Source organism: Peromyscus eremicus, chromosome 1, assembly GCF_949786415.1.
Source record: "Peromyscus eremicus chromosome 1, PerEre_H2_v1, whole genome shotgun sequence".
Classification (NCBI taxonomy): domain Eukaryota; kingdom Metazoa; phylum Chordata; class Mammalia; order Rodentia; family Cricetidae; genus Peromyscus; species Peromyscus eremicus.
In genome coordinates this window covers 113,783,563-113,807,893 of record NC_081416.1, presented here as the reverse complement: position 1 = coordinate 113,807,893, position 24,331 = coordinate 113,783,563, and the positions used below count along the sequence as shown (strand labels likewise).

Here is a 24,331-nt window from a genome sequence, read left to right as displayed (position 1 = left end):
CATGTATACACACACACACACACACATACACACACACACACACACACACACACACACACACACACACACACACACTGGTTGTATCACTCTGGGGGGTGCGGAATACTTCAGAGGCCACCCTCTTCCCACATTCCAGGGAGTACTGAAGGCCTGAGGTGTCTGATCAAGAACCCCATCAGGGCCTTCAGCCTCACACCCGGAAGCGATGAACTAATGCCTGTCTCCATGGGAACAGCACACACTGACCCACTGAACAAAACCACGGACAGAGAACTCTGTGGCACTTCCTACAAGCAAAATGGCTTTATTCATTCCTGCATGGAGGGCAGCTGCAGCATTGTCCCCAGCAGGCCAGGCTGTGGCCTGTGGCTTCTGGAGCCTCCTCAGGCTGTCGAGAGGGCAGGCAGCACCTTCCCAGCACACTGGCCGAAACCAACACGGTAGCCGTCCCCCTGGCAGTGACCTGAAACACAGTAGGGCAGGATCAGTCACAGAGCTGCAGACTTCCTGGGCTTGAGTTGCTTCAGAGGGTGGACTGGGGCAGCATAAAGACAAAGGTGGCATCGCTCAGGATGGAAGCCGACCAGGGCTTTGCCTTTCATTTAACTCACTGCACACCCCCACCCTAGAGACAGGTCCCCTGCCTGGAGCTGTGCCTCCTGCTACTCGATGCGAGAAGGAAGAAATGGAAAGAAGTGAGATCCCAGCAGCCAGTGGAAAAAAACTCAAGCACACTACTGAGAAGCCCCATGGTTCCCTGTTCCAGATGGGCAGCAGATCTGTGTGGTGAAGAAAAACAGGCAGATGTGAGAGATGCCACTATCACATGCCTGCAGGAAAGGAAATGGGTTTGTGTCACAAGGTTTCAGATGCCAAGACAGAAGTCTCAACTAACAGTGAGCTAAAGGGCAGTGGGCAGAGAAGTGCCGGTCTCCAGGAACAGGTCCTCGCAGGTCCAAAGCAGAATGCCAAGCGAGGACAGAAGGCAAGGCTGGAGATTGATGCCTGAAGCCACTTGCTCAAACTGAGGGTGTTTGGTTACTTTCTTCTCCTATGTGGTTCCCTGCAGGGGCCACCCAGGTTCAAATCCTGGCTCTGCTTGTACCCATCTCTGCAACCCAAGGATGCGGATTTCAATTGCGGTCTCTGTATATGCAGGGTGAGGTCTGGGTACCCATGGGCACCTTATACAGTGTGTCATATGAACCACATGAGAAGCTACCACATACTCAGTCATCAGGGAGTGACATCGGGACTTGTCTCCTCATTGAGAAGGCAGGAAAATGACGTGATAAAGGAAAGTCAGAGGAAGCCAGTAGGAAAGAGCCAAAGAGAACCAGAGCATGTGAAGCTGGAAGGCGGTATACAGGCCCTGGTGCCAAGGCAGGACAAAACCTGTGGATCCTGCTTCTCACAACCACACAGAAAAGGACTCCTCCTGCCCTCTGTGGTACAAACATCAAGAACACCACGGGGTTGCCTGCCTCAGCCCCAGGGCCCTTTCTTCCAGGCCTGACAACTGCCCAGCCAAGACTGCATTGTTAGAGGCAGCTGATTCGGGCTCTGTCATACTGACATCAGAGAGTCAATGTCACTTTCTTTCTTTCTCTCTCCTCTCTTTCCACATCAGCACTTGAAAAAAAAAAATGCTTTCACTCAATCCACAGGACCACAGCAAGAACCTGGGGTTGGCTGGCAGGTGCCAGAGCAATACCATACATAAAACTGGCATACAGCAGTTGGAGTACTCGCTTGACATGCAGAAGTCTAGCCTTGGAGAGAGTAGCTCACAACGGGAACTGTGTCCTGACCTTGCTGTCTGTGTGTGCCCTAATTCACCTCCGTTATGCTCTCCTAGGTTTTTTACTTTGCAAAACTGGGACAATGACACATTTTCCAAAGGCTTGGGTGAGTAAAAAGAGAAATCACAGAAGTAGATATATACCTCCAACACAGCTGGACTCTGCAGACATTTAATAAGTACAGTCGGCCCTTGGCATCTCCAGGGTAAGCCCCTGGACAGTTTGCATATGGCCTACACACACAGTCCCTACACTTCAAATCATCTAAGGGTGGCTTACAATGTCTAAGACAATACAAAGGCCATGTCAAGAGTTACACTGTATGGCTTAGGGAATAATGACAGGAGAACTGGATATCTTCAGGAAAGACACAACTCTTCTCAGTGTTTTCCCTCCGCAACTGGTTGGATACATGACATTGAAGCACAGAGACCATGGGGCACTACACGGTTAACCAGAATTAAGATCAGTGAGAGCAGAGTGGGTAGTGGTCAACCCCGGGGTATCGCCTGTTGTCTTGAGCTCTGCCTGTACCTTTCTGCTTGGTTCGGTCCACTCAATGGTGTGCCTAGCCTGTCTCTATGCACTTCAGATTGAGCTGTGGACTCCAAAGACATCAGCTCCCACACTGGGACCTCAAACCTACCTCACAGAGTAAAGGCTTTCAGATGGGATTGTGGAAATAGCCTTCAGAGAAGGCTCTTTGGATGGGTCCTAAAACCAACACGAGCATGTCATATGAGACGAGGAGGGAGGTTTGAGGACAGAACAAGACTGTGTCTTGATGAGACTGGGCACTGGAGCTCTGCTGGTGGCACTGTAGCTGGAAGGCCAAGAATAGGCCTTCCCCCCAGGCACCTGGAAGGAATGCAGCCCCTTCTCCACCTGCACGGCAGATTTCTGCCTTCCAGAACTGTAGGAGAAGACCATCAAGCTCATGAGCTCTTATCACATCCAGGAAATGAAGACGAGCCCTTGGCTAGGTAGGGGAGCTGACAGGGCATGCTGCCGACCTGAGCAACACTGAGTGAGCTCCCGGTAGAGGACAAAGGTGACTACTTTAGTGGCAGGGAAGGCTGAACCAGGCTGTGGCAGGCTGAGATTGAGGGTCCACAGAATCTGTGAAAAGTGGTGCTATGAGAGTAGAGAGCCTGTCGTAGAAGGACGCCGCGTGAGTCACACGGAATCACACGCAAAGTGATGATAGATTGTGTGAGGCGGCAGATGGGTACCATGAGAGGACCTCGGGCAGAATAGGAGCATTGTGGAGCAAGCAGGGGGACCCTGTGAGCAGGACTGACTAAAAGGTCTATTGTAGAAGCTTCCTGAGGGCTCCAGATGTGGAATATCTAGAGCATGTCAACTGCACAGAGAGGAGAGGGCACCTTAAAGAGATATTCAGCAGACTAAGATGAAGAAATGGGTCCAAGATTCCTGTTGTAAAATATTATTTTAAGGAGTGTTACTTTTGTCTATGTTGCATTTGTTCAACTCTGTGAAGCTGTGATACTTTGCCTGTATAAAACACCCAATGGGCCGGGCAGTGGTGGTGCACGCCTTTAATCCCAGCACTCAGGAGGCAGAGGCAGGTGGATCTCTGTGAGTTTGAGGCCAGCCTGGGCTACAGAGTGAGTTCCAGGACAGGCACCAAAGCCACACAGTGAAACCCTGTCCTGAAAAACCAACCAACCAAACAAACAAACACACCTGATGGTCTAATAAAGAGCTGAATGGCCAATAGTGAGGCAGGAGAAAGGATAGGTGGGCCTGGTAGACAGAGAGAACAAATAGAAGAAAAAATCTGGGAGGAAGGAGTAAGAGAACAAGGAGAAGAAGATACTGAGGTCAGCCACCCAGCCACCCAGCCAGCCATGGAGTAAGAGTAAAAGTAAGATATACAGAAGTAAGAAAAGAAAAAAGCTCAGAGGCAAAAGGTAGATGGGATAATTCAAAGTTAAGAAAAGCTGGCAAAAAACAAGTCAAGCTAAAGCTGGGCGTTTATAAGTAGGAATAAGCCTCTGTGTATTTATTTGGGAGCTGGATGGTGGGACTCCCCCAACATAGAGTAAAAGAGTAATAAAGTAACCAACAATAGTTTCAGTCCACAGGACAGACTATTGGTACCAGGGCAGCATCAAGGAAGTGTGGGAGAGCAGAAGATACACAAAAGGAAATGAGCGGCAGGTGGGCTGAGAGCAGAACAGGTGAGAATGTAGGAGATGGTTATAGGCCGCATGGAGGAATGCTCTTCAGAGAGGTCCCATCAAAGAAAGGTCAAGGTGCTTGGCTCTCTAGAAATAGTTATGTAAAACAGCAGAGAACAAGAAGACCTGGATACACATCATCACTGGTTCGAGTACTTTAATTGTAACATATACTCCATGCTTTAGCTACCCCAATGTGAAAAGATTGGGACTGTACAGATCAGTTGCCTGGAGGGGAAACCACACTTCCTTATTCACTGTCTGCAATGCCTCCATGAAATGCCAACCTCACTGTGTATCCTGTACAATAGTGTACGGACGACGCTGCAGTGTGAGCCAACGTGAGCCACTCTACCGTGAGTTACTCCTCATTTCTGGAGTCCCAGGATGCCCTCCGGGGGACTCAGTGGGGGCCCAGTGCACTTCTTCCAAGAGCAAAGCTATTGGCATCATCCTCCAGCTCTGTTATCAAATTGTAAAGATGAGGCCAATCAAGTCTCAGAATGTTGAGTACATCAACGGTCACACTGTTGGTAAGTCCCTGGGAGGTCACTGGAATGCTTATGACTCCAAGAAGTGGTCTTCTAATTATGATCGTGCCTTCCTTGCTATTGATAAATATGTGGAGGGCAGAATGGCAACGAAGATGTGAGGTCTTCAACCTCCTGGAAAGGAGCTGCTGAGAACTTCAGGCACTACTGTAGTCATGCCCTCCCTGACCCCAGTTCCACATCAGCCCCTGCCCATAGATTGGGACATAGTCCAGAAAGCAAGGGCCCCACCATTACTGAATAATTGCTTGGGGGAAGGGATGCAAAATGGACTCCCATGATGTTTCCTGTGTGGACATTAACACATAAAGTCCCCAGGCTATAGCCCAGGCTGTAGCCCAAGGCATACCATGCAAACACAGAATCCAGAAATGCCCATGAGTGAAAGATAGATACCCATCTATCTCGGCCCGTGGGGCTTGGTGGTCCATACCTGTTATGATGACTTCATCACCATCCAGCAGGAAGGTTCTGGTCTGCCCCTGGCCTAGATCAATGGCCTTTGTTCCCCTCCAGGACAATTCCAGCATAGAGCCGAAGCTTCCAGGTTCCTTTAGAAGAGAAGCGGTGGGGGGTGGGGGGGGGTGACATGTATTTACATCTTGGTGATATGATATATCAGCTCTAATGTGGACAGTACAGTGAGACATAGGGGCCCATAAAACCTTTGAAGCCACTATGGACATGTCCTGGTAGCTCAACAGGCTGTGCCTTCATCTTTCCTGTAAGCACGCTGCCTATTCCAGGTCCTGTGCCTATAGTGTGCCCAGGGGCCTGCTTCAATGTGCCTTCTCATTCCATAGACTGCAGCTCACAACCCAGACAGTGTCATGCCCAACACCCTACCACTGGCAAGAGGCTGTCACCTCCCAGTCAACATGGCCAGGATCTCACAGAGTGAAGCCAACCTATTTACCACCCCACACCATCATTTCCAAAGTTGTGCACCCCTCTCCCCAGGCCCGTGGTGGCTCAGGGGTAGATGAGAAGGCTGCAGCTGTGAGGTCACCTCCTCCTAGGAGGGAACAGAGGGTTAGAAAGAGTGGCTGCTGCTTTCCGGGGAGACAGAGTCAAGCTCTGGCTCTCACACAGATCTCCCTCAGCAGGGAAGCGGTTTAACCCCCTGACATTGCTCAATTTGACTATCTTTGGTTTGGTGTCCCAGGGGGTAGTTTGACTCACCGATCCACTGATGGTTCCAGAAGCCAAGAGGTCCCCAGGTCTCAGATTGCAGCCATTAACAGAGTGGTGTGTGAGTTGCTGCAGCATGGTCCAGTACATATGCTGAGGGCAGGGATGCAGTAGGACATGTGTGGGCATCCCGCTTTCCGGGCAGGATGCAGTCTGCTTGCCCCATGCCTTCCCTGCCCTCCACACCCCAGGCATACTTAAAATTTATGCCTGCCTCGTTTCAGTTGAGATTCTGCCTTCCTCTAGTCCCTCTCCAGATGCCCTGCTGTCCACCTGCTAAGGTTCCGACCCACCTCGCCCACCAGCTCTAACCTCACTTCCTCTGGAACCTCATCTCTCCCAACCACCTTTTCCAAGATGTCTGAAAGCTGGGCCTTCTCAACCCTTTCTGTCTGCCCAGGCCTATGTGTTCATGAGCACCTGAGGCCTGGGAGTTCCCAGAGCTGTTCCTGGTGGGCTGTCCTTCCTGCAGTAAGGCCTGGCTGACCACCCCTCAGACCAGGACTTGGAAGTGACACCAGCCCTGGAGCTGAAGTGATTTTAACAGAATGTCAGAGTGAGGTCAAGGCCCCTGTGCCTGAAACACTCAGAGGCAATGCATGCCCAAGCCTCCACAATGACACAGCTTCCTGGGTCTCCCTTCTACAGTCATACTGGCAGGTAATGGATCCTCAGAAGTAGATTCTTCCCTTAAATGCATCCATTCATAGTCTTCAAGTGGCCAAAGAACATATGAAGAGGTACCCAGTTGTATTAGTCATTATGGAAATACAACTAAAGCCACAATTCCCCAAATGGCTGAGCTGAAAAGGCAAACACTACATGTCCATACATGGAGTAGCAGAATTTCTTAGATGTCAGTAATGGGAATGTTCATGTGATGGCTAATCTCAGCTGCCAATTTGATGTAATCTAGAACCAAGTGGGGAAGAAGCCACTGTGAAGGGCTGTCCAGATTCAGCTGACCTATGGACACACTTGTGAGGGATTTTCTTGGTAAGGTGGAACATCTTGGAAACATCTTGGAAAGCTATTCAAAAGTATTTCTAGTTATGCACTCTGCTTTGTGGTGTGTGTGTGTGTGTGTGTGTGTGTGTGTGTGTGTGTGTGTGTGTGTGATGACCCAGCAGTTCTATTCCTGAATATATACCCAACAGAAATGTGCACACGTGTACTCCAAGGTATACTAGAATGCTACAGTAATTCAAGGGTAGCCAAAATATGGAAGCAACCAAATGCCCATCACCCATTGTGGAGCTGGCACAGTAGCACCCTTTATAGACAAGACAAACAAGTTCCCACTGCAAAGAACAACGTGGCTGAACCTCACAAATCCAGCACTGCAACAACGAAGTCCAGCATAAAAGATACACACTATAACCATCCCTGTGAAACTGATACACACATGAAGTCTGTATGGCAAGAGAAGCATGGAGATGTGGTCTGCCTTGGGGAAATGGTGGCATAGCTGTAAAGAGGCGGTAGGCTGAGAAGGGCTGGGAATTCCCCTTTCTGACATGGGTGCTGGATGCACGGGGATGCTTGCTTTGTGAAAACTCCTGAGCATTTACACTTATGATTTTAGCATTTCCATATCTGTATTGTATCTGCACATGTGTGTGCTGTTGTTTCGAAACAAAACAAAAAAATCTCTGCTTTTTGATGGCTCTGTGCTTATGAACACATACTTCTTCTTTTTTTTTTTTTTTTTTTGGTTTTTTTTTTTTTTTTTGGTTTTTCAAGACAAGGTTTCTCTGTGTAGCTTTGAGCCTTTCCTGGAACTCACTCTGTAGCCCAGGCTGGCCTCGAACTCCGCCTGGCTCTGCCTCCCGAGTGCTGGGATTAAAGGCGTGCGCCACCACCGCCCGACTCAACACATACTTCTATAGCAGAGAGCCTGAGGTGGTTTTTCAGCAACCATGTTGGATGTCTCACAATTCCCTGTAACACCAGCACCAGGGATCACTCTTTTCTGGACTCCATAAGTGTTTGCACATGCATGTGCATACATGCATGCATGCATGCACACACAATTTTTAAAATAATAATAAATATTTTTTAAATACTTGATTAAAAAATAAGTGGGCTGCCAAGGTGTTAGTAAAGCTTGCTGCACAGGCACGAGGGCCCAGGTTTGACTGAGTCCCCATCGCCCACATAAAAATCTGGGTGCGGCGTGTGCCTGTCCTCTCAGCACTAAGGAGGTGGAGACAGGAGCATCCCTGAGATTGCTAGCCGGCCAGCCTAGCCAGTCAGTGAGCTCCAGGTTCGGGGAGAGACCTTGTCTCAAAAATAAGGTGGACAGTGACTAAGGAAGACACCCACTGTCAACCTCAGGCCCCCACATGTAAACACAACAGCACTTTCATCAATCCAGACTGTCAGGACATGGGATCCAGAGGCTGGCCCTTACAAGATGTGAAATGCACCCAGAAAATTTTGGCCACATCTGTGCAGCAGCCTCCATCTTGACATGACTCTGTGATATCATGCATGTCTAGGGAGGGGCAGGGTCATGGAGACTCCAGGCTTTCAGGTTGATGTCATGCATGTCTAGGGAGGGGCAGGGTCATGGGAGACTCTAGGCTTTCAGGTTGATGTCATACATGTCTACGGAGGGACAGGGTCATGGAGACTCCAGGCTTTCAGGCTGACCTGCCCTCTCATCCCTAGGTGGATGCTAGTCTCCTGTTCCTGTCGCTTTCTTCCCTCCCACAAAGCAGTCTAGTGGCCTCCAAACTCACCTTAAAGTTGGACCTGCAGATGGTAGCCGCCTGGCTCATTCCTTCTCCTGTCAGAAATTGAGAAGTAATACTCATGAAGATTTAGTCCTACCAATCAGAAAGGAAACCTTTCCAATTGCTTCCACTTGCCTGCAAGGGTTTTACTTAGTCTGTGGAACAATACGTTTAGAAGGTATCAGAGCTTGCAGATGCCCACTGAGGCCATCTGGTCCAGGAAGGGCAAAGATGTGCACCTAAGCTCTCGGTTTCTTCTCCCACACCCACAGGAAGCACCACTGACAGAGGCATGTGTGCCTCTGAGTCTAGACCTGACTTCAGAGTACCTCTTCCTACAATGGCCTAATATCCACCAGGCCACCGAAGACAACATAGGCTGAAACCTACATGTGACCTTGATCAAGCACAGCCTGCTACTCTCTGGAGAGCTGGTCTACCTGCCACACTTCATCGTTAATGCCAACAGTCCTTACTAAGCACCTACTTCATGCAAGGGACCAGCCAGGGGTGCCATCTTCTGATAGTATGAACCACTAGAAAGTGCTTCCACCCTCAAAGCCCAGCCCTTCCTTCCCTTGGTGCTTGTTGCCCCTCTACAACAGGAGGCTTGCTCTGAAGCCCCACAGGAGGTCAGGGTGCCCACATGGCTGCTTTCCAACCCTGTCATTCTGACGTCAGTGTGGAACGTCAAAACTGAGCTGAGCGCTGTACCTCCAGATGCTGTGATTTGACTCCCATCCTGTCCCTTCCCATCAGTGCCCTTCACTGACACAGGGAAATGCCCAGAACAAGAGCAAGCTAGGAAGGAACTGCAAGGATGTGTCTATGAGTGAAAGCACTAGCTTGTAATTTACAACCCCGGCACTTAGTTCCAGCCTGGCCCTCACCAGTCCCACGACTCAGGGTAATCCTTCCTCTCTGAGCCTCATCAGCTTCCTGACTTGAAACATGAAAGGATGGGACCAGCAGTTTCCCAGAGGGCGCCACCATGGCTCTTGGATCTTTCTTAGATGGAGCATCCTGCTACTTGATCCTTAAGAAACTGAGTCCTGGGGCTGGAGAGATGGCTCAGCAGTTCAGAGCACTGGCTGCTCTTCTAGAGGACCCAGGTTCAATTCCCAGCACCCACATGGCAGCTCACAACCATCTGTAACTCCAGTTCCAGGGGATCTGACACCTTCACACCAATGCACGTAAAATAAATTGTTAAAAAAGAAAGAAATTGCATCTCCTGCCACTTATGAGGGCTGAAATCCAGGAACTGACCATAAGGACACAACACAGCCTGTGTGTAATCACAGACAAAAGGAGAGAAATTGAAGAAACAAGGAGCCAGCTAGAGTTTGGCCTTGAGGAACTGAATGTGTCCCTCGGGCAGGCTCTCTTCCACCCTGAACGTGAAGATGACACCTGCCCCTTCCTAGTTACAGGTTCTTTCTGGGTCTAGATCCAGGTGTATGGATCAGTTTCCTTTTTCATCACCATCGTACAATAAAACCAATGCTATAATCCCCCTGTTGCACAGATGACAAACTAGGACATTATTTGGTAACTTGCCCAAGCCCCATAGCCGGACAAGAGAAGAGCTGAGACTGGACCTCCACCACGGCCTGCATAGCAGGCCCATCACACCACAGCTTGGCCTGGAGAGCCAGCCCCTCACAGCTGTGAAGAGGTTCAATGGAGGCAGGCCATGACCATGGAGCTCTGCGCTGTCTAACCTGCTGCTCAGGGATGAGCCCTGCTTCTCACGGTCCCATGAGCCTCTGAGATCAGGCTTTCAAACAGGCACTTGATGAAATGTGCCACACATCTGGGGGGGGGGGCAGTGTAAGGTAGCTGGCAAAGACAAATGTGAGCAGAGACTAGGTAGACCCTGGCTAGAAGAGTCAAACACAGAGTAGAGAACCAGTGTTCCCATGGAGGACAATACCTCTAAAATGGAGGGTGGCCCTTGCATTCTCTTTTTCTTTCTAAGAGCCCCACACAGGCTCCAGACTGGAGCAGGTGCCTCTAGTTCCCCTCAGCCCAAGCTCAGGATCCCTTGGGGGCAATGGCACCTGCCCATGCCTGCCTGCTGAGCGTGGGCAACCCCACTCACCCTGCCACATACCTTTCAAGGCAACAGACAGGTTGATATCAAATGTGTAGGGCTGCTTGTGGCAGAGATACGGCAAGGGCTTGGGGTCCTGGAGGAAAGAGCACATCAGACAGGGCCTATCAGGAGGGCTGAGTTCCCAGCAGCCTCTGCTTTCCAGCACAGAGTGTGCCATGTGGCAGCAGTGTTTTTTTTTTTTTTTCTCCAGAGACCCAGTTCCTGCACACTGTCCATGGTTGGGCAGTAAGAATCAGGAGGCCGCATGTGCTAGATTTGAGAAAATCCGATGAGGATGGGGTGGGTGCATAAGCAGGTCGGGCAAAGGAGGCATGCTGCAGGGGAGGATAGGTTTGGAAAGGGGACCGTGGGAGGCAAAATGGTCCATAGAATCCATAAGGAAAGGCTAGGACAACAGAGAGGGCAAGGCAGGTGCCCTGGAAGGCAGAGTGCCTGGCAGCAGTGAATCTGGCAGCCCTATTTGGTGCTGGAACACCTGGGAAGGCAGCTGATGGCCAGGCAGAGATGCTGTACAAAAGAGCATTTCCCTAAAATACAATACGGAAAATCATTCAGCAGGACGTAAGGTCACCCTGGGTGATTTGAACAGCCATATGTTTCTAATGGTAACAGTGCTGACTAGTGATGCTAGGGGGAACACAGTTCCTTCTCAATGCATGAAGGGTTAACCTCAATGCTGCTTTAGAGAAAAAAACAAAAAAAAAACACTGACTAGTTGGGAATGGACAAGGGTGGTGACAGCTGTACGTAGATGGTACTTAGGAAGAACAGAGGCAGCTAGGGTCCAGACAGCTCAGTGAAGATGAACCTGGAGGAAGGATGAGGAGGGAAGATGTGGGCCATTGAAGGCAGGGGCCCAACAGGTCCTGTGAGGGCAGAAAAGGAGAGGGAGGGTGGAAGGAGACAGACAAAGGGGAGGGAGAGCAGCGGAGGGGAGAGGTGGGTGCTGTGATGGGAAGAGCTGGGGAAGAGCCGAGGAGATGGAGTGAAGGCCTTGCTGGGACTTTCATGAAGGGCCCATTTGCAGGCAAAGTCCCCAAAGTTGTTCAAAAGTAAAGTTACATGGACGAGTGGGGGAGAAATGCGGCAGTACACAGGCCGTTGAGACAATGCCAGGGAGAGTGTGGGGAGGAAAAGTGCAGAGCCCTGAGCAGAACCCTCTGGGGGACAGCTGGACCCAGAGACAAACACGGGAGGACCAGATATTGACAGACCCATGTTTGAGAGAACATCTATGCAAGTTAGGGCCGGCAAGGTGTTGGCCGTAAGGCCATAAAGGCAGGGTGACTGTAGTGAAGGGGTGGGGCAGAGCATAGTGGGACAGGCTGGGGAGTGAGAGCCAGGGCCACCAGCCTAGGCCTGGGCAAGGGAGCTGGGTACAAGGTCTCAGATACATGCACTTTTCCCTATACCCTCTATTCTAAATGCATTCTACAAAGCAGACTCCAGAGGGAGCTGTTGCACAAACCAAAATTGTGCAATGGGGCAACTGTGCAGTCAGGGTTTTGCCAGGCAGTTCCCTGAACTCGGCTACAACATGACATTCTTCCCTATGAACTGCGTTGGAGGAGGAGAAATCCCTGGAGCCACTTCTGCGTGGCCACTGCACCACGATCCTCCAAGCACTGCCTTGTCTCTGTATTTGCTCAAAGGGCAGCAGGAAGGGGCAGAAGCTGGAACTGAGAGCAGGGCTTCCAGCAGAGGGGTACTTACCTGCTCCGGGTTGGACACAACAAAGGGCATGAGGGCATCCATGGGCACCACCCATGGGGAGATGGTGGTTCCAAAGCTCTTCCCCAGGAACGGCCCAAGGGGGACGTACTCCCACTGCTGGATGTCTCGGGCTATGGGAGAAGGCACGAGCTTAGGGCTCATAATGGCTTACAGGCTCACACCAAGCTGCTTCCTGCCCTTGACCTGCATGGGCCTCTCTACAGGGCAAACCAGACCTCCCGGAGAATGAAAAGAAGGGTGTTCAGTGTGAAGACCGAGGTCTTGGAGGCACTGTGCCAGGCTACAACACAGGATAACAAGACAATCCCTGAATGGGGGGGGGGGGGGGGCTCTCGTGGAATGGGTGAACCCACTTCCTTTTACACGTGGTAGCAGGGCGCAAAGCTGGGACTCAGAGGCTAGGCTGCTGAACTTTAAGGCTCAGCTCGGTCGCTGGCTAAGATCCCTCCATACTCAGCTCTTCATCAGCACAATGGGATGATGGCGCTGGCAATAGTGAGTGAAGATAGGTGGGGCTTAACAAGGGTTTAAGTACTGTCAGCTCCATCCTTCCACAGATTATGAGGAAGCAGCTGAGGGAGGCTGTGACTGGCCCCCATCCTCAGAGTCAGAGGTCACAGGCCTCACTCTTGCAGTCCTTGGGCCTCCTGCCCCATCCCTAAGCCCTGTGTGCGCCTCAGAGCAGAACCTCAGAGGAAGCGGGGCCACCAGGCCTTACCACTCCAGTCGTTCATGAGGACCATCCCGAAAATGTGCTCGTGGGCTTTGGAAATAGGGATTGGCTCTCCGAATGTGTTCCCAGGGCCTACAAAGAAAGCCTGTCATAGGGAAAGTTGGTTAGAATTAAGATGACCTGTCACTCTGGGTCACGGTGGGTTACAGAGCAAAGGGAAAATATTTCCAAAGTCCAACCAGGAACCAGGGCTGCCTGAGGACCTGGTACTAATCACTGGCTCTCTGAGCCTGGAATGGCACTCATGTGTGCCCTGTTTTCCTACCAGCCCCATGACAGTTTCTTCCTGACCCTCAGGGCACCACGGGACTTCCTGCTTCTTGCTTTGTTGCCTATACTCCATAACCTAGTATCTGACAGCTCTGTTGTGAAGAACAGAAGTATGAGATGTGCTCGAGCCAGAGCACCTGACACTGTGGCTCACAGCCCAACCTGTCTTCAAATGAATGGCATCTGTGTGGCAGCCATTAACCAACGGAACACCCAGTCATGTCTAGGGGGAACTAAATGGGGCAGGGGGAGACTCCTTCAAAGCACAGAATCAGTTACAGTCATGAAACCGGGGTCATTTTTATTTGTTCTGTGACAAGGTTTAAACAATGCAAAAATTTTCATCAAGATAAAAAGAAAAAAGACCTGGGGGCACCGAGGCACAAAGGATCCCACCATTTTCAAGTGCAGGGGCTCGCCCTCATTTCTCACAACTGCACGGGAGTCTTCAGCACTCTCGTAATAACATGCTTAATTTTATTAATTTATTTAATTTCAATAAAATGTAGAGCCTCACTAGGAGGAGAGGAGGGAGGGAAAAATTGGGAAAAATTATTTTAAATTATAAATAAATGGGTTTTTTTTTTAAAGGGAAGCCTTGCTATAAGCATGCTTATGAAATGGTATAGGCCTGCCACAGGTGTAACGAGGTGGGTATGGCTGTTGGATGCTTGTTAACTCATGTGACATTCCATAAAATCACCGTGAATGTGAACAGACAAGGTGAAACAATACTCCCACCAGAAGCAAAGAGCTGGGTTTTCACAGCCTCTGGCTACAGCATTCACCAACTGAACAATAAGCCATTTTATCTTACCATATTTTGCCTCTTTTTGTTAATGATACCCGGTAGAGAGCATTGGCTCAACACCAAAGTCTCCATCAATAGCTTCAACTTGGGTAGGAAGGAGGCTTTTCTAATACATGTCTCTGTAAGGGACATCTGCCCTATTGCAGTTAGGAAAGCACAAGCACTCTCCACTTGGGGGACATGATAAATAACGAAAGCAGCTCAAAGCACATAAGAATGTGGAAAACATGGGGGGAAAACAGACCAGAAAACTAACAAGTGTTTCTAGAATGAGACCTGAAACAAGAAGACAGGGATCCTGGTGTGACCTCAACGAGGGACCAGTGTGTGCATCAAGACACTCATGTTTTCCACGTCTCTGTGTGGCAACAGCTTGTGTTAATATTTGGGTTGCAAATAAGCTCTTAAAAGGGGGTGAATTCACAAACACAGAACCTGAAGGAAGAACACCAACTGCACTCAGGGGTCAGATGAGTCCACAGGGCTGCTGTTTGTGGCTGGACAGGTATGAACTGCTTCCCAGCTTTCCTGCTGCAGGCCTTTGTGGATCCCACTCAATAAAACTCTACCATAACTCACCATTTCCAACTCCATGTCCAGGAGTCTGCAGGCACCATACACAGGAGGCTTTGCTGGAGAGACAACAGATCAAAGGAACCATCAACACCAGACTACAGAGCTCATAGCAAAAGGGCAGAGCTGGGCATTGGCAGGGCCTGGATACCGGAGTCGCTTACAGTTATCAGGTCTCATCTGTCCCATGGGTCTTCGGATTGGGGTGCCAGATACCACGATGGAGGAAGCCCGGCCATGGTATCCCACAGGTAAGTGGAGCCTGACAAAGCAGAGTGAGAGGGTAGGGTGCCAAGGCTGTTACATGGTGTAAATTCAACTTCAGAAAAAAACAGAGTCAGTATACACTCACTATTCAAAAGTGAACACATGTCCTCAAGTGTCCAAAATGAATTAAGAAAGGAGAATGGAGAGACCAAATGTGGTGTCACACAGCGGGAAATGATTCAGCTCCAGGAAGAGAAGGGGGCAGGGTGTGCCTGTAATCCCAGCACTCGGAAGGCAGAGACAGGAAGGGTACCACAAGTTTCAGGCCGGCCTGGTGTGCATAGTAGGTTCTAGGCCAGCTAGGGCTAGCTACACAGTGAGGAGGATGAGGAGAAGGAGGAGGAAAAGTAAAGACCCCAGAGTTCTGCTGCTTCCTTTGTGGGCCCTGTCCATCTCCAGGGCAAGGGAACCCTAGGAATAAGTCATAAAGCTCAGAACAAATAGCTATCCAAGGCTGGGGAACGCTGTCAGAAGATGCTTGTAAAACAGGAATATGGAAAGGAAATACAGGAGTCTTCCACATATCGAAACACTACCAAGCAAGGTGGGGCCAGGGGCGCTCTCCGATGAACACACGGAACTACGCGTGGGTGAGAAGATAGCCCATGATAAACACCAGTGCTGTTCTAAATAAAGCAAGAGGTTATACCTGCAGTGCAGTGAGTGGCAGCTCCCCCAAAAGATCTGTCTGTACCCCCCAGGAAGATGTATGAATGACAATTATTAGCCCTGGATCATCTAAGAGTCCCTATAGCCCAGAGTGTCTTTGTACAAGGTAGAAGACATGGAGAAGAGGAGATAACCATGTGAAGACAGAGGCAGGTGAGAGTGACATAGCCACAGGGACTGTCCATGGCCGCAGGAAAATGGACAATCAGAATCCCACTTGCAGGACACAGCAGGCTGGGCCCGCTCTCCAGGTTCCTGCTTAAGGGGGGTAGATATGACAGACTGCATGCATCCCTGCATGGCTCCAGGCTGTGTATCCATCAGAAACTGTCTGCTCTCATGACCTCAGGGAAAATGATCCAGCAGCCTGTCTAGCCCCAAAGGAGCTGCCTCTCACCACGCTGCCAGAACTTGTCTAGCCAAATATCAGGGATCAGGAAGTAAGCGGCAAGGCTGGGTGAGGGAACGTGTCCTTACCCTCATCTGAAGCAAAGTGGGGAGCCACAGCCTTTGGCCTGCATTCCCTTCACAGAGTAGGAACAAGAGGCCTTCTCTTGAGGTGTGTGATTCAGGGTGGTCCTCAGTGCTGCCTTTGGTTTACCTTATGCACATGTTCTCTAATATAAAGACGATATAGGATGAGCTTCCCTCCTCTAAAATGCTTGAGACTGGAAGTATTTCAGATTGCTGATTTTTTTTTTTTCAGAATGCTCATGGTTAGAACATAGGCAATTTGCCAACAAAAGAATCTAGAGATCAAGCAGCACAGAGAATCTAATCCCCGTGTCTGTTCTCCAGAGGGGAGCTGAAGGGAACTGCCCACAGGCCCTCGACAGCCCCCCACCCCTCAAGTCATGCTGAGGGAGTCAGAAGCTAGGTCTGCTGTTTCCAGAGGCTGGAACATCATCACTTCTAATTTTCCCTTAGGCTGCTTTGACCAAAGCTGGATGAGAGAGAGAGAGAGAGAGAGAGAGAGAGAGAGAGAGAGAGAGAGAGAGAGAGATGATTTTGAATTTATCTCACCATCTGGTCTAGGACGTACCAGTTGGGCATCAGCGCATTCTCCTTGCCCCTGAACATGATGCCAACATTAGTGGCATGCTGCCGGGAGGAGTAGAAGTCCGTGTAGTCTCCTGCAGAAGGAAAACCCAAAACAACCAGTGACCTAGATGAAGGAAGGCCAGTCCCACATGAAAGGACTCATACCCTTCTTCAAGGACCCCTTCAGAAAAAAAAAAAAAAAGTAAGCCCACACTTTCTGAACCAGGCAGTGCGATTTAAGTATGAAATGGCTGCTACCACTGCCTCCCAACTTGTAGCACATGTCACTGCTGTGACCCTCACATGGGCGAGCCTTGACACGCTTTTGCTTACTATATGCCTGCTCTCATTTCTTCCTCACCTCTGCTGGCTTAAATCCTGGCAAGTCTAAGGCCCCACTACTGAACCCTTCTTTGGAGTGGGCTTCACTCTGCTCCAGTCCCAGGTGTGCAGAAACTGTCACCATTTTGGGCCAGTCCCAGCTCAGCCCCTATTTCACATGACTGGCCCTCAGCACCAAGAACAAGGCATCTGGTCTCTGTATTTGAACTTGTATATCAGTGCCTGTGGATTGTGATGAGCTGAACTTGGAGGTTCACGAACTCCAGGTGCCCCTCTCTCAAATGCAAATGAATTACTAAGATATCCTAGAAAGCCCACTTAGGGTGGTTTGCTTACTCATCTTCCTAAACCTTATACCGCCACCACCCTCAAAGAAAAGCTGAGTACCCCAATCCCAGCAGCTTGGACTGGAAGTGGAGGTGAAAAGATAAGGAGAGGAAACAGTCTGGGAGCCGGCTGGGCAAGGGGCTCAAGGGGTGGACAGCCCCTCGCTTAACTGTACTCACTACTTCCCACCTTCAGTCCTATGCACAGAAGTAAGAGTGAATGTATTTACCACAAAAACAATCATGTCCATGACGGTAAAAACAAGAAGCCACAGCATCAGTTAACTAGAAAGGATGAAGAACCCCTAGAAGACAACTAGCTTGCTGTAAAAGTATAGCACAGTCCTAAAGGAAAGCAAGAGACCAGCCCATCCTCAAGCCCGCCTTCCACCTAGCTTTGGGCACTAGCACCTCTGGAAGACTTTGCCAAATGGAGAAACTGGTTCAGGAAACCCCATCCTTCCAGGGCAGAACTGTACAGTTCTCAGATCACAGGTGTCCAGGCATTAGCAGAGGCTCCCTCTCATGGCTGACATACAAGGATACAGCCTATGCCTGACCACAGGTTGATGGACCCATCCTCAGCTTCAGGCTATCAGGCTGTATCGACAGCAACTTGCAGATTCAATCAAATCAGATGCCTGGTCAAATGCACACATGGGCCCTGCGGGGGTGGGAGGGGCCCTCTGGCTTTCCTCAAAACTCTTTCCTGACAGCTCAGAGTGCCTGCCTAACAACCTTCTGGGAAGAAGGAGTGAATTGCTGTACAGGGAGCCATGTAGCTAGTCACAAACTTAGATAGGCTGCTACTTCTTCAGGAGAGCAGGCTTGAGACAACCTGAGCCAAGGCTAACTGTGTGCTGAGCTTGGTCATGCTGGGATCATCTGGCAATCCTAACGCCCTCGCCCTGCTTTCTTTCTACCAAGATATGGGGGTCCAATGCCTCTGCCCAGCCATCTAGGCCCACTAAACTACTCAGGTTGATAGAACAGGGAAAAAGGACTCACCTATGGTAGCAGGAAGGTGCATCTTGGCAGAAGCCTGGGAGGCGAATGCACTGAAACACAGAATCAACGGCTCCATCCAGTCTTCCAGGCCCAGAGCCCTCCCACCAACATGCAACCCAGAACAGCGATGGGTGAAGTTGGCCTGACTGTACCAGGCCAGTCAGCCAAGCAGCAGTGCATGAGGGCACTGCCAACTCCCCCGTCCTTATCTCCCCTGACACCTCTCTCCTCAGGTGTTCCTCACCGCTGCCGAAGCTCCTTGTCATCTCTCAGCCTGGCTTGGCTGGCAGAGAGCAAGTTCTGCAAGGTTGTTCTTGCCTCCTTCCAGGCAGCTTGGCCCAGGCCCATAAAGCTGTTGAGAGTTGTCTAAGACCAAAACACAATCAGAGGTCATGGTTACGCCTGAGAAAAATCCTCGGGCCAGCCCTCCTGTCAGAGTCTGGCTTCTCTCCACACATTCACAAGTGGGGGCCTTCGTTTACATTTTTGTCCTCTCTGCCTAGAGCTAGAGAAAGCTGGTTACCTTCTTGATGTCCTGTCTACTCCTGGATATGCACCTCACAATCAATGCTCCATAACTATTATGTGGGCAGCAACCCACAAACTGCACAAGTCCCACTCATCTAGAGACAATATTGAATCTGTGCCGGGGGGTGGTTAGGAGGACTGACAGAGAGGACGTATGTAAAGTCCCTGTACAAAACAGGTACTCAGGAGATACCACAAGCACCCCTGCCTGTGTGTCAGGAAAAAGCAGATCTGAAGAGCTGGCCTGTGCGTGACAAGGGAGGAAAGTTGCACCCATCCCACACAGGCATGGAAGCCGAGCTGACTGCGCCCAGGTACTTCTGCACACCTAGATGACAGTGCAGCCATCTGACAAAGACACAAGCAAGGCTGGATGCTCCAGGACTGAACCCTTGAAGGACTGGGCAGCCATCCCCCACGAACATGGAGGCCAGGATGACTGTCTCAAGCTGTTTCCCAAATCTGGACTGTAAGGCTCATGGCTCCTTTTCTCACCGTTTTCTTGGGCCTTGAAAGACCAAAGCATGAATAGCCCACTATAAAAAGGAACCAGAGTATAGAATATCCTCATCTCAGAGGCAACTTGGAAAGACCCTCTGAACTCAGGAGCTCACATTCTGCTGAGAAACCACCCTAAGATGTCAAGGATACCTCCTGTTACCTATATGTCTCAGAACAGCTCCCACTTACCCAGGGATAACCTGTGACAACAAAAACACTATCTCATTTGTAGTAGGTGATGAAATGGAGACAATCCATGACACAATATCCTACCTCATCGAAGACATGCTGGTGTTTGGAGAGGACAGGCCCAGTGAAGAGGTGTTTAATGACACTGAGGTCCAAGATTTGGTCACCGATGGCCACACCAATTCGTGGCTTTGGCTAGGAGGAGAATGACATGGTTAGTTCTGACAGGCCCAGCTCATTCACTGCAACAGCCACCCAATACGTAGGGACCAATGGGTTCCTTTGGAACAACCCTCATAAAGAGAGGACCGAGGACCAGGACCCAGGACGAGAAAGAAAACAAAGCTGTGATCTCTTGATGGAAAATTAATGAAATACCTTCCATAAAATAGAGGAAGAACAGGGAGCCTGTGGAGGCAAAGTTCCTAGCATTGCTTACATGCCTCTAGTGATGAGCTGCTCACCACCTTACCAAGAACCTGAATTCCTCTTTATATTGGGCCTAGGCCTTTGCTGAGGGCCATTCTATGAAGCAGAGCAGTGAGTGTTCCACATGCAGTAACTTGGAGTGACAGTTCTGTGGTAGCTCGAATGCAGCAGAACTCAGGTTGTTGGGTGCTGCAGAAGCTACAGTGCTCCGAGCACGTGAATGAATTTCTTTTATGCCCCCGTAAAAGCTCTGCAGGAGTTCAGATAAATACAGTGGCCCAAATATTTTATCAAGGCTGGTCTCTGGCCCCACAACACTAAGCATGTTGGAAGACTTCCCCTCCTGGAACTCTGTCCTAAGCCAGGCTTCCTTGGCACCTGAACCAGCAGTTCTGCCATTCTAGGAAATCCATGGGAGCCGAGAGGTGGAATTCTTGGCTGGCCCTTTCTCCAGTGCCTGCTTTTTTCAGGAGCTGCAAAGCAGCCCCTAGGGGTTAGGGATAGACCAAGGCCACACAACCCTGAGAAGCTTCACTGGAGAACTCACATATTTTCAGCTCTGTAACTCCATGGGCCTTGGTCTCCCCACTATGCTTCAAAGAACACAAAGCTGAGTTACATGGGTCCAAGTGACAGTCTACTCAGGTGATGTACAACCTGGGGAGATCATCCTACGCCTTGCTGAAGGCAAGAAGGAACATCTATCATTCAGTCACCTTTGTGATCTAGTCATAGGCATTACCTGCCTAGTCATATATGAACAAAGCCTATACTTCGTTTATACTAAGTCACTTTGGTATTATAACAGCTGTCAAGGGAGAGGAGTAATCGGTAGCCCTACCCAGATCTAAGGCCTATGAACCACAACAATAACAATAACAATCTTGGAATAGCAAGATATTCACAAAGCGGTAATAACGGCACTTAGATCCCGAGGGTAACCAACAGCTGTCTAATTAGACTTAAGGCCTGCTCAATAGGAGGGAATCCATGCCTGTTACTGTAAACCTAGCCAACTGCCCATGGCTGGAGAGGTCACAGACCCAAGAGGAGAACCTACTACTGCCATTTTCTGAAACCAATATAAAAATCTCAGTGTTCTAAATATGTATCCTTACACCCACAGATAAGTGTAACTCTCACCCCTCATCAAAGAAGCTTCTTTTTGCAATAGATAGAAACCATTAGAGATCCACAAGGGGTCAAAACGCAGAGAACAATTCATTATGGGTGCCCAACTTTGTGATACATCTGCAATGCAACCCCTACTCCTATGGCTCAGGAAAAAATCACCCAAGAGGGAGCAGAGAGACAGTAAGAGCCAGTGGCTCAGGACACCTGTTGATAGATCATTTCCCCTAGACATGACCAGGGAAATGCACCTAGGAACTCTCAACAATGTAGCTGCCTGAACACGACCAGCACAATGACACCAGTTGGCCTGCCAGTACTGATGGGAAATTCCATATGGCCCCACCCCTAGATGAAGAGCTACAGGAGGTCCATAGTTGCCCCTAGGGACAAACTCCTGGATACATGTACATATGAGCAAAGCTAAATGTATTCAGTGGGTTATATATACATATGAATATACATGTAACAATAATAAAGAAGAGATCATGAATTTGGGAGGGGGAAGGAAGAAGTTGGAAGGAAGAGTGGGAGGAGCAGGAATGATTTAGATGCAGTACTTACATATGAAAGTCTCAAAAAAATTAATTTTAAGACTAAAAATTAAATTTTTATTACTAATTTAAAAAAAAAAGCTAGGCATGGTGGCACACTCCTTTGAACCCACACTCAGTAAGCAGAGGCAGGCAGATCTCTGAGTTTGAGGCTAGCCTGGTTTGCAGATCTAGTTTCAGAACAGGCAGGGCTACACAGGGAAATCCTGTCTCAAGAAATCAAAATAATATTGATGATAACAACAACAACAACAACAAAGAAACCGCAGAGTATGATGTCTAAAAAGCCTCTAGCCACACACAAAAGGACAATAGCTCCAGATTCCTCTGGGAGTGCAAGTCAGAGTCCCTTACTACCTAGGTAAGTCCTGACCATGTACTTGCCTGCACACGTGTGATACATCTGCCTAACCCATTTGTGCTCCCAGAAAAGGCTGAGAGAGAGCTCCTCCACTGAGGGCAAAGTACCAGAGGAGGCCAGAGGGAGTATTCTGCTTCCAGAAGGTGGTTGGCTGGCACAGGTTAAGGCTCCACACACCTCCTATGTGGAAAGGACGACACATTAACTTTGTGTCCTTGCAACATCTAGTCATGCTTGGTGGTTGTGAAACCACCAGTTGACTCTTCTGACCAAAGCATTCAGCACACGCAGGAGACAAAAGGGCAGCCATCTGGGCAACAGATGTAGAGAAAGGGACCAACTGCCAGGAACCCCTTCCTTCCTTCTGCTGGTGCTTGCTAGCCAAGTGCTCTACCTATGCTACCTGCCAATCCTGGCGAAGATATTCTGACTCCTGTTATGTCCAAGCAGTTTCCATAGCTCTGTGGCTTACAAAGCTGAATCAACAGTATAAGCAAAAAGCAAGCAGAAAATACCACAAATATTTTGGAAGGATGCGCTTTTCCCACCCAAGGAGTTTTATGTATTCACTAATAACTCAGCTCCACTAAAACCGTTTTTAAAGATTTCTTTCTAATCAGACTATGCGTACAAGTCAAAGTTCGTTTCTCTTGCCCCACAGGACTTGTGATCAGTTCAGGAAATGCCTAGCAGCTCACACTAGAGCAGAAAGAATTTAGGCTAAAGGTAAAAGAACCTGGTATCTGAGAGCGCACAGTTTCTAGGCCAGGAAGTACTTGCATCCTCGGAATTGCCCAAAAATAAGGGAGTCGGCTCATACTTTCCAGGTTGTAGAGTCAAGGACTAGCAATCAAGTGAACGACCACCCGGCTTCTTGGAAGGAAACCGCCTGCAGGACTACGCGTCCGTTTCTGGGTCACAATAATCTCACGGGCCTGCTGTCCAGGCGAGGGGCGATAATTCCCATTTCTCTTTGCATTTGTTCTCGCACAACCACACAGATTGGGACTGAACTTCAACATCGTGCACAGCTATGGTGGGTCATGAGCTGCATTCGAGCCACAGGCACCTTCCACTGAGGCTCGGGAGGAACAGACCAGAGTTCCCACCTCCCCGCTCCCCAGCCCAAGCGCCGAAGCTCACGTGGCTTTGAGTGGAGAAAACGCCATAGGGCAGGTTTTGGATGGGGAAGTCGGAGTCCTCGGCCACCGGAATAAAAGACATGATGACGAGCACTAGGCAGGAAAGCCCTCGGCGGCAGGGGTTGGCTAGCCAGACTGTGCTTAGGGCGAGGATCAGTCTAGCGGAGCACTCTTAGACGCAGAGACCGCCCCGAACCCTGGGACTGCTGTTCCCCGGAGGCCAGTACCCCGTACCGCCTGGCAACACCCTTACCCGCCCCCTCGGACCGCCTCCCCACCACAGGCACCCTTTTAGCACCCGCCCCGGGACCACTCTACACCCTTCGTGCCTCCCCTACCCCAGGCTCACCCTCTTTCCCACCCAGCACCCGCCCTGGGATCACCCTATTCCTATGCCCCTCGACCGCCCCGCCTCTTTCCGGGCCCGCCCCCACTTCGGCCCTTTTCCACCCCGGAACCGGCCGGCACCCGCTCCGGGGCTACCCCATTTCTCTCTCCTGCGACCTTCCCGCACCCGAGACCACTGCATCCATCCTGACACATAGGACAATCCTCCTTATCCGCCCCAGACATGACCGGAACCACGGAATCACCCCGCCCCATCCCGCCCCTGGGACTCTGCCTCGTCCACGCCTTGCTTTGGTCCTGCCCCCTCTCCATCCCGGAACCCGGGACCGTTCCGCCCCTATGTCCATACAGCCCCCTTACCCGGTCCAACACCTGGGTCCAGGTATTCGTTCTCACCTAGAACGTCCTAGCCCCCAAGGCCCCGCCCTATAGGTGCTTCATTTCCATAATCTCTCAGGCCTCACGGTTCTTTGGAGCGGCCCCGCCTCCATAGGAGCCCTGCTGTTTCCCGGACCCTACCTCCAGTTTGCACTTGGGGATCCACCCGGTGACCCCAATCTTCTGTCCAGGGTTGCCTCCAGCTCCTCCGGCATCACTGGATACTGCAGACGCCCTGTCCCCAGCTCCTCTGCCTGCACAGCCTTGCTCAGGATCCGCAGAGACGCTTGCTGAGCTGTTGCTGGAACGGTGGAGTTGGAGCCAATATGCGAAAAGTGTGACGCGCCTGTTTTACAATACTAGTGGGAAGTCTGAGTAGATAGAAGAATTC

The 24,331-nt window shown here is 50.2% G+C and overlaps 1 protein-coding gene across 2 annotated transcripts; it reads right to left on the bottom strand.

The window, feature by feature from the left end:
• Window positions 1-281: 281 nt before the first annotated feature.
• On the bottom strand, window positions 282-24,331 carry Fah (fumarylacetoacetate hydrolase). Of its 2 annotated transcripts, none has more exons than XM_059271954.1 (14): window positions 24,082-24,331; window positions 19,682-19,792; window positions 18,624-18,745; window positions 18,380-18,429; window positions 16,705-16,795; window positions 14,891-14,988; window positions 14,733-14,785; window positions 13,058-13,157; window positions 12,319-12,449; window positions 10,603-10,678; window positions 8,493-8,539; window positions 5,740-5,841; window positions 4,991-5,108; window positions 282-463 (listed from the first exon to the last, which is right to left on the bottom strand). In XM_059271954.1, the coding sequence occupies exons 3-14, from the start codon at window positions 18,725-18,727 to the stop codon at window positions 384-386; spliced, it is 1,050 nt and encodes a 349-aa protein (XP_059127937.1). In that variant the 5' UTR covers window positions 18,728-18,745; window positions 19,682-19,792; window positions 24,082-24,331; the 3' UTR covers window positions 282-383. The 2 variants fall into 2 exon arrangements, with proteins under 2 accessions (XP_059127937.1, XP_059127930.1); XM_059271947.1 differs by lacking the exon at window positions 24,082-24,331 and adding an exon at window positions 23,216-23,478.

What these genes read in the sequence shown, in the direction of transcription:
- Fah (XM_059271947.1), bottom strand. Translation starts at nt 23,296, where the DNA reads ATGTCTTTTATTCCGGTGGCCGAGGACTCCGACTTCCCCATCCAAAAC. An exon ending in CCTGTCTGTTGCCTTGAAAG is followed by an intron (nt 8,540 to 10,602) that starts GTATGTGGCAGG and finishes AATTTCTGACAG; the next exon opens with GAGAAGGAATGAGCCAGGCG. An exon ending in TGATGAAGTCATCATAACAG is followed by an intron (nt 464 to 4,990) that starts GTATGGACCACC and finishes ACTGTGTTTCAG; the next exon opens with GTCACTGCCAGGGGGACGGC.